Raw genomic sequence first — 10,510 nt, 5'->3', positions numbered from 1 at the left:
GCCAGAAATAGTTCTTGCAAATTTTTTGAAGAAAAGTGTTCGCATGTTCTTCATTGCAGGTGTCGATCATTGTGTCGTATGTACACTTTTGAGGTACTGCATTTACACTGATATTTGTAGTTTTATACTCGTAGACTACGTTACATTTGTTACGTTTTGTAAAAAGGACGGCCTCTATGAATACAAATTGATTAACCGCGGAAATGGACTTGAAAGAAAAGTATTGTAAATCACACACGAGCGTAACATGCCAAAATGTAGGAAATACATCTTTTTGCAAGTTACATTGTCCACAGTATTGATTTTTATATGTTTTCCTTTGATCTTCATCTGTTACTGGCACATGGTCAAGTATATCGAAGGGGTTGGTATAATGTATTTTCATTTCGCATTTCCTTTTTACTTCAATGTCATCAAAGTTTGATGGACATGATGCCACCATCATGAAACCGTCTTGATTTTGTATTACACCATGTTGTACTTTAACACATTCGTGTGTATCTGTTAACCGTGGGTTGACTTCGGCTTTTACAATATTTCTTGTACTTACTTGCGATTTCTTGTTATTGCTATGAACTAGATCTACTTCAGAGATGTAATCGGGGCAACAAGAACTTTCTTCAACACAAGTGTCGTCACACGAACATTCTTTGCAGCAAGGCAAATTATATCTATCAAATGTAAAAGTAGAGCTGTTTGATGTATGACACAAAGCAATATAAGGGCATAATTTACTTTGTTCTGCTATCAAACTAGACGCCAGATCTGTATTGTTCAAATTTGATGAAGATTCATTAGTAAGCATGTTGTTAAATCCTACTGTTCCAAGAATGTATTTGAAATAAACTAAAAATATATGTATTAGTTCCATTTTGTTCAGCACAATGTGAAAAGTAAAATAACTACTATGAAAGATGTGATACTTATTTATATGTAGACAATAAGCCTCTTGACTTCGTAAATGTATCGCATTTCAGTTTTATTCTTATATTTTGTTATTAATTAGGAACACCTTCCTCTTTAATTACCACGACTTTTAGGTCAAAAATCTAGAAAACTTTCCTTCACTGTTACTAATGATATATTTTCTTAGCTATGATTGATATTGTATCTAATAAAATCTGAAATGTGATATGTGTTTACGACCGTAATGAGCATATCCACGACTAACGATTTGTCATCTATCAATATGCAAGAAATAAGAAGTTGTAATAGGACACGTTCTTTGTTTATGATATTATTTACTGGTATAATGTTTATATAAACACATTTAGAAACTATTTCGAATCCCAACTGCAGCTCGTTGTTACTAAAATGTAATGACGTGTTTTTAAATACCATCTCTTATTTTTCTGTTGATGTAATCGCTTTAATTTGTTCGAATCATCTTTACTACTCTCACAATAATCAACATTGTATTGTGAAAGCGAAACTTAATTTAATAGGCCCGATATCTTCTTCTGTTTTCAGTGTAATTCATGTGTTTCACTTACGGAACGTGTAAATTCTAGAATTTTGAACAAAAAATAATATTCGGTTGTATTAAAAGAATGTATAAATCTTGAAATTAAATATATTTCAAATTTTAATATCCAGTTGCTATAACAAGTATTTGAAAAATATATTAAATAGTTTTTAATACTTGAAACATGTTATTCATATGTTATCAAGTTATCTCATACGACACATCACTGCTTCGACAATTTACATAACTGATTTACTTTCTTCCGGATAAAAATGTTTGCTTGTTTTCCAGGTAATCGGGTAATCGGTAACAAACAAACTTTTTTAAGTTGAAACTTTGTACATGTTTGCAACAGGTTTGACAGATGTCTCGAAGAACGCGAAAATATTATTGTTTTTATATTTTCATCCGCCAGCTTGTCACTGTTGTAACCGCCGGGTATGTCGGTACCCGGTATGTCGGTTCATTTATTTCATTATTTTATGTGCAATGCGTTCAGTTAGTTCGTTTCGGACTGTGAAAAGTAAAGAAGTTATGTCGAAAATTTAATAGATAAAAATGAGGGTTATTTTAATTCAAGGGTAGTAAAGATTGCTACAGCCGCTTCAATTCACTATTGCTTAAAAATTCGATATGTAGGGTAATTTAAACAAGACATTGTAATATTGACTGAAACTGCAGAACATTTTAGTGCACAATTATACATGAATTCGAGCCATTTTTTTTTAACTAAAAACGACTTGCAGTCATAGTCACTATAGCAAAAATCAAGCTGCATGCTTAAATAGTCAGACACATTCATTTCAAAAGTTTAGGATACCTTTTAGTGCTGAAGATTGAGTTTGACATTTGCAAATTCGGTGTATTATAGATGATGCGCCCGTCGTTATATTTCATACGATAGCTAATTAAAAAGAAAATATCTGTTTCTATTTATATTACTTTTTGCAGGATAAAATATTTCACAGTCGAGAATGTAAATTGATAGCGGCTCAAAATTAAACAAACATATTCATGATCATTTTTTTATATAAATTGTTTGTGGTCTTAAACATCTGTAAGATACTTACTTGAATTACTCAGTTTTATATATTGGGAAAAAAATTTGTTGTTTAGATGCAGGTTTGAAAACCGTGGTTATATATAGGATAATAAAATCTTCCAAATTTTGCTTTAACTTACATGAAGACATACTCACCTGCGCTTCTATAAAAGTAAGATTGTGCCTGCAACCAATTAGGTAGCACCCATTTTTAAATCTGACAGCACTGAGACTGACTATGCAGCAAAGACAATCTTGAATAATCAGTTTATTCATTTCTCGGCGGACAGTTCACCTAATCTTTTTTTTCGGGATAGGTTTCCAGTAATCACTAAATTTATCTATAAGTGGCTGACTACTTATCCCACATTATTTCTGAATGGGTGCAGAAGACTCTATGTTCTAGATCAGTTGCCACAGAGAAAGTATGCCTCATGAACACGTTAGACGGGTTGTTGAATAGACATACTGGTTTGAAATAAATCTCCCTGGTCCTTGATCACGTGACATTATGTATTTTGCCATATATATGATTCAATGTTTTTATTGCAGTCAAATATGGGAAATAAATATTGATTCTACGACTGACAAAAGCTCTTGTCAGATTAGTGATGTGGTAATAACCTCTTCATATTTTTCATTCCATTTAGCTATTGAAAGACGTTGCATTTTTGTTTGATTTAAATTATGTTTTTGACTCCCGTGCAAGTGATATACGCTAACTTAATAGATAGTATAAATGATAACGTAGCGCACACTGTCATATTAATTATAAAATTGCTACAGCGTGACATATTGGTGTTTAAGTAACAAGCAACTTGTTAATCTCATTTTACGATCTAACAGCATACTGGATAAATATGCATTTGGAGTGTATGAACATTTAAATTTCTTTAAAACGAGACGTTGGATATTCGTATAAAAGCAGGTAGACTATTTATATACTTGATAACATGTTAATGTAAATACTGCTTTGTGAATATTAACATATTGAAAACATTGAAGCTGAAACGGTTTTGTCCTTACACACGTTCATCTAGCTAAATAAAGGTAGGCGAGGTAAAACAATAAAATAAATGTTTGTGATTGTTTATTCGTTATCAACTTGCGTAAAATCTGGCCATCATCTGGCCAGAAGTTGTAATATATTAAAAGAATACTGGGTAACATGAAACATTTAAGCATTTAGTTTTCACTTAAGATTATACCCAGTAGTAAATTACACAGTGTGGATTAGTTTTCAAACAAACTAAACACTGCTTAAATCGGATTCGATTGCATTCGGTTATTCCTAATTTTATTGCAAGAAAATAAAACATTTAAACCGTTTGGATAAAAATTGCCTAGATCTTACAAATCAGAAACGATCTGGCTATAAAATGGAATGACTTTAATTGTCGTTTCAATGTTTAAACCATCGTGCCAGCAGCATTTGTCATCTCTTTGTTGTATGAACTGTCTATATAACTATTTTCTTAAAAAATGACTGCAAAGAAACATTGTCCACTTTATTCAATAGTTCTTGGCAAGACCCTACATGCATTATTGATTGTACTGGCCTTTTCTTACTAAGACCATTTTCTTTAAAAGCCCGTGAGCAAACTATAACGTATAATCGGCAAATTGCTGGTGGTACTTGCAGTTGCACCAATTTGTTGAATCATGTACTTTTTTTCCTTATATTGATGCAAACCCATAATTATTATAAAAACATCTTATTCGTGAAAAAAATGCACATTGAAAATGCTCTGGTTCTCAGACGTCAAACTTACGCATTGTATCTGTATTAAAGTACAAGACATCGAATGAATTTACCATCATTTCTTGTAAGATCATATGCTAGTCTATAATGTTTTATACGTAAATATTTGCTAATACAAATACTGAATTAGTTTTATACAGTAGAAAGTCAAACTGCTATATGATAGGAACAGATAGATAAACTTAAATGTAACATTAAATTTTCATTAACTATTTGCCATATAAACCACTTCAAACATGTGCATTAATGAAGTGAATAAATGTGTATATTTAAACCTTAGAATGAATACATTCGACAGTATACAGTGCAGTGATAAACATATTTAATGCATGCATACTGTACATACATTAACAACCTTCTTAATCGTAGTTTAAGCATGTATATTTATGTAAATAACCCTGCTGATTGCACCTGTCCCGCGTAAATTTAAATTACATGTTACTGGATGTACCTTAAGGTGCACGGATGGTGTCTTTATCAATTGTGATTTTAACATTATTGAGTGCCTACGAATAATGCCACCAAGATCAAGTCGGTGCCATTAAAGTGACTGCAGCATCTGTGCTACACTGGACGTGTATCCAACTCAGAATGATAATGCCGATAAAAAAAGAAAAACTGTTTTAGGTCGATGGACTTCCAGTGCCATTGAGAGATAAATAAGATTACCCTAGAAAGCATTTGTCAACTATAGGGTTCGGGGCTTTGTATTTCAGTGATTCATTTTTAATGCATTGTTTGTCCAAAAATTACATCTAAACAATGTTTGTATAACTTGTCTGTTTAGGCAGCTTTGTGTTGAAAAAATATTTTTACCATATTTTTGTCTGTCGATTACTTTTAGAAATCCACCTGCCTGTTCGTGTCTAATGTTTTTAGTTTGCTGCATTTTAATGCCTTACAAATCAACTTCTTGACATGTAACCTATGTTTGTCTGAGACAAATATCGATTTTCTTAACATAATTACGTAAAAACCACCACAACATTGAAATTTTCATTCATTATTTACATGCTGTTTTATGCCCATGGTCTTTCAAATATTAGAACTTAATCAGCTTACATTTGTTTGTCAACTAGAGGTTCGACTTATGCACCATTGCTTAAATATCTGACATTCTTTACTTTAAGTCTGACTTTGGCAGCTATGTTACAGGTTTAATGTCCCTGTTATGCGCTGTTTTAGTACAGTTGCTTTCAATCTTGTTTACTGTAAAGCAGTGTAGATCATTAATAATTGGTCATGTTGTTTTTATATAGTTTTTATCAGTTTTATATTTCGTTTTTATATCTGCCGCCTCCTCCTGCTTTGTCTTAGTCGTGCTATTTTCTGAAATCTTGTAGCGCTCCTGTTTCACACAGATTATTAAAAGTTGTTAAAAACCCCTAAAGCTTGTATTTATTTGATTTTCAACTGATATAACCACATATTAACTGGTATTTCTGTTAAAAAATGCCCATTTTTCAACTTCACTCATGTGTTATCTTATATTCTTTACAAAAAAAAACTGACCCACAGCAGTACGGTGTTTTCAGAGTACCATAATTGTATTTTATGTCATCAATCTTAAAAAAAAAGTTATGTTGTTGGACCCTTATGCTTAACAAAGTTCTCTTTCCGCCTTTTTAATCTTTCTTCTCTTTTCAAATGTTCGTTATTAATAGTAAGATTCAGCATCCTTATTTGAATCAGCCAATCTATGGTCGGCTTACACCAAATGGTGCAGCATTAGCCGAAAGAAATGTCTGTTCTAAATTTTTACTTTCCGACGATTTCTCAGATAATTTACACAAAACAGAAGTAGTTATATATGCATAACTTCATTGTTTTGTAGACACAAACATATCACCTGTGAAAGAGAATTTTTAATCAGTTAGAAATATTCTATTTTTACTTAATGACTGTTGTTCTTTTTTGTTTGTTTTTTTGTGGGGAGGGGGTGTTGTTTGTGTTGTTTTTCCCAAGTATATTTATGTTAAACTTACGCACTGGTAAGATTTGTCTGACCAATAAGATAAACCTTAACTATAAAACTTTATAATCAGTGTCTTATTCAGTATAACGTGTTTTATTTTCAGATTATGTTGAACGATGAGAATTATACAGAACTAAGCGTGAAAGGATATACTGTTGTCGCCAACGTCCTCACGAAAGAAGAATGTGATCAGACTGTCGATCAGTACAAGGAGTGGCTATCACAGTTTAAAGATTGCGTATGGCCGTTTCCTGTTCATTCTCTTGTTAAAAATTATAATGCAGGAAATATGCACCCAACATGGTTTGTTAGGCTTAAGGCAAAGAACATTTTTGCTCAAGTTTGGAAAACGGATAAATTGTTATCTAGTATTGACGCAGTTGCCATTGGCCGTCCACCCGAGACTACCAACGAACAATTTAGTAAACCTAGCAACCATTGGTTACATTTAGACCAAAGCCCTTCACGTGACGGCCTACACGCTTATCAAGGCATGGTTTACTTGGAAACAGCTGATGAAGATGACTGGACATTTCATGTCCTCGAATGTTCACACATGCACTTTAAAGAATTTTATGAAACAATAGCCAGACCAAGGGAGGAGACAAAATTAAGAGAATATTATGTATTCACGGACGAAGAAGTTCAATTCATGGAAAACAAAGGATGTAAATCAAAACGCGTTCCCGTCCCTAAAGGCGGTATGGTTCTCTGGGATTCTAGATTAGTGCATGCAAATGCTAATCCTATTAAAGGGCGTGTTAACTCCGGTAGATGGCGTTTTGGTGTTTTAGTATGTATGGCCCCCGCCATTTGGGCCTCAGAAGAGGATATGCAGAAAAGGAAAGAGGTATATGATAAGGCAGGCATGACAACCCACTGGCCGTCACAAGGAGTTAAAGTTCTTGAGACATCTATTCCACCATTTGCACCAAGTGGTATTGTCTTCCCAACACAGCTTCCAGAAATCGCGAAATCGTCTGAAGCAAAATTGATTTCTGGGGTATTGCAATACGACTTTAATGATGGGAGGCCTAATGGGGAAGAATTGAAGCCAGGCTGGATGAAACATGCACTTATAAACGGAGATCATGTCATGATAAATAAGAAAACGTTACTGACATATGGAATAGTAACTTAATAGTCACAAAATAGCAAAGTTGTTGCTTGTCTGAAAATATAACAGACTAAAAACTAACTATACATTTATATTGACATTTGGGTTTTGTATACACATTCTCTCATGCTATAATATACTATACAAGTACAAATGTTGCTGCAATGCAGCAATTGAGAAGCTCCGCGCAAAAAGTGCGCTCATTACACAGATACCTTACCAAATTATTCCTACGCACAGGTCATGTTATATTCAGATTAAGTACTACTGTAGATTTTTTCCGAATGTTTTGTAAACCATTTTTTGCATTATTATACTTATCTAATACACTGTCCATAATTAAAAAGAGGGGAAAGATATTTAATATAAAAAAATGCTTTCACTGATGCCTACCTGGTAAGTAAAGTAATTCCATTGAATACAAACGAGACTTATAAGACTTGTAAATGTTATGTGACATGACTGTACTGTTTTCTGTTTGTGTCACTACTATAGTCAGTAACATAAGATGATAAAAATATCAAAGTCTGTTTTTTTATTATTATAATTGTAACAAATATACAAATAGTAACAAAAAGGACTTATATTATAATATAGTAATATTACATGTATTTTTTTCATGTCAAATTTAAAAAAATGGTTTATTTCAATACTGAAAGTAGAACACTCTGGGATGAAAAATGGGATGAATTTCAAAAAGACCAAATTCAGGTTTTTTTGTTTGTTATACACGCGTAACAGTGTGATACAGAATTCATCAATATAATAGAAGACTGTTACCCGAATTTTAGGCAGGTATGAGGAAATTCACTAACATCATATTCTTGCGAGTCAAAGATATAAAAGCTATTTAACATTGGTGATATATAAAAAAAAACTATTGGTAATTGATTTATTTGGAGATGAATATACTTTTTTGTTGAATTGCTTTAAAATCATTCATAAAAAACATAACACTTCATGTTCAAACTGCAGATCAAAGTTTCTGTTGTTATCAATGATGCTATCTATCTATAGCCTATGCTTAATGAGGGTCCATCCGCTCGTAAGGCCACAAAATGCAGCTTTTGCTGTCGAGTACGGACCCCGGACATGTCACCAGTCATACCCTTAAAGAGTTAATTTTGAAGCACAAATTGGTATGCGATACCAATGACGCCAATGAAATGTAACCTTATAAACTAAAGTTTAATTATTTCAAAACAACCAATATATCAACATATTATTATTAAACATTCAATTTCATAAATATAAATTAAGAATAATTATCAAAAGCAAAATTATTAAAGTTTTATGCCTGAAATCTTCAATATATTGACAAATTCAATCACTAATAGTAAACTTGATATGCTGTGTGTAAATGTAATTCAAAATGTAACAAATTATTATTTCATGTACTACTGAAAAAGGGAAATAACAAATTTATAACCTAAGTGTCAAAAATCAGAACATTTATAGCTATTTAAAGCTTTCGAATTCATGCACAGCAGATTTGCTTTCCGGCTCTCATTCATTATTATGACATACTGCGAATCACCGAAGGGGAAAGCAATATAATAGAAATCGAAAGGAGTTCTTGAATGCGGATTTATTTTTGGCTGTAAATCGATTGGATTAATTGATCAAATCCGGGCCCATGGACAAAAATATAGTAACCGCAAATAGCTCCGCGCCTACAGTTATAATGAAGATGAAATTTTAACCCTCTGTTTTATCTGTACATATTTGGTATTATATAGTATGTAATGAATTGATGTTATATTTTAAAAAAAATGATTTTAGATTAGAAATTGTAAATAAATTGGTAATAAGAAACAAGCGTCAAATAAGACAAGGTGTATATCGGATGTGTCACCGGTTTAATAAAGCACAATCATCTGCTTCCTTCATCAAAATACAGTTCAAGAAAGAAGTGGCTACTTAAAGTTACATTTAATAAATTTCATAAAAAACTAAATAGCGACATTTCATTAATAAATTGGGTTTTATATCGACTCCAGGTCTTATTTTGGTGTCCAAACAACCAAAATGAGTTTTATTAGCATAAAAATAGGTAACCTCATTGTGGCGAAATGGGAAATACAATTTCTGTTTGCATGAGAAACTCCGCCTTCGGATCATCCGTACATCAATATTAAATCAACAAACATGACTATAAGTGGCAGTCCTAATTCAACGGTATATTTCCGCATTGTAACGGGTGTTTTCATACAAATTTAATCTTTTTACGAGATTATTACTTTTACTGAACCCCAGGTTTAGTGCACCGTGAAGCTTAAACGGTTAAAGTGTGTTTGCACAAGAAAATATCACATTTGCTGTGTTCCGGATAGCAACTATAAAACTGTGACGTAACGCATACACGAGCTCATTATAGTCTTCATTTGCATGTTAAAATTCGTATACGAACTTTAGTGGTACCGTGGGGTTTCCCGTTTAAAATCCTAATTTATGAACAATATTTGATGAGATTTACAACAATACTATTAAACAGGTTAATGAAACTGTAGAATGTTTGATTTTTAGGCCGACGGCAAAATATTTTTACATATTTATTTAATGTAACTTTAACGGTATTGTTGAACATGAACATCCCTTAAAAATAATTGCATATAAAGGGGACTAAAAACAACACAAAATCAACACACACACAAAATAAAAAGCATTATTTTGTTACAGACAAATGGTTGTTTATGTTTTGCATGTCTTTATTGATAATTATTGTCGTAATCAATAAAAGGGTAATATATGCCGTGCGAGAAAAAGGTTTTTTTTCCCGACGAAAACCTTATCCGGGCCGATAAATGGTATGGAGGCCTATTATTCTGTTTTACTTGACAAACCTTAATATGAAACCTGTATAATCTGGATTTGATGTTTGACCGAGAAAGCATTCACAAACCTTAAAGAAACATTTTTTGTATCTCTGTTGTAGATATCGAAAAATGCTTCAAAACTTACTGGCACTTTATGAGTAAAATGCATTAAAATCATTTCAAATATCTTAAATAAAGTAATAATTTTAAATAAACTACAACGTAAAACCAGTTGTGAAATACTTAGAACTAAATGTAAAGAACTGGTTTAAAGAAGAGTGTCTTGTATGCATCGAGTTGAAATCTTTTACAATGCAGTGCATATCGGCGAAT

General features: G+C 32.3%; 1 protein-coding gene across 1 annotated transcript; it reads left to right on the top strand.

Moving 5' to 3' along the window:
- The first annotated feature begins 3,277 nt into the window (after nt 1-3,277).
- LOC132745653 (uncharacterized) lies at nt 3,278-7,889 on the top strand. The gene is made up of 2 exons (XM_060734601.1): nt 3,278-3,435; nt 6,348-7,889. The coding sequence occupies exon 2, from the start codon at nt 6,351-6,353 to the stop codon at nt 7,383-7,385; it is 1,035 nt and encodes a 344-aa protein (XP_060590584.1). The 5' UTR covers nt 3,278-3,435; nt 6,348-6,350; the 3' UTR covers nt 7,386-7,889.
- The last annotated feature ends 2,621 nt before the right edge of the window (nt 7,890-10,510 follow it).

The sequence above is a fragment of the Ruditapes philippinarum genome, unplaced genomic scaffold, assembly GCF_026571515.1.
Source record: "Ruditapes philippinarum isolate M1 unplaced genomic scaffold, ASM2657151v2 ctg102_1_1_1_1, whole genome shotgun sequence".
NCBI classification, from domain to species: domain Eukaryota; kingdom Metazoa; phylum Mollusca; class Bivalvia; order Venerida; family Veneridae; genus Ruditapes; species Ruditapes philippinarum.
This window is presented reverse-complemented; position numbering and strand designations above follow the sequence as displayed.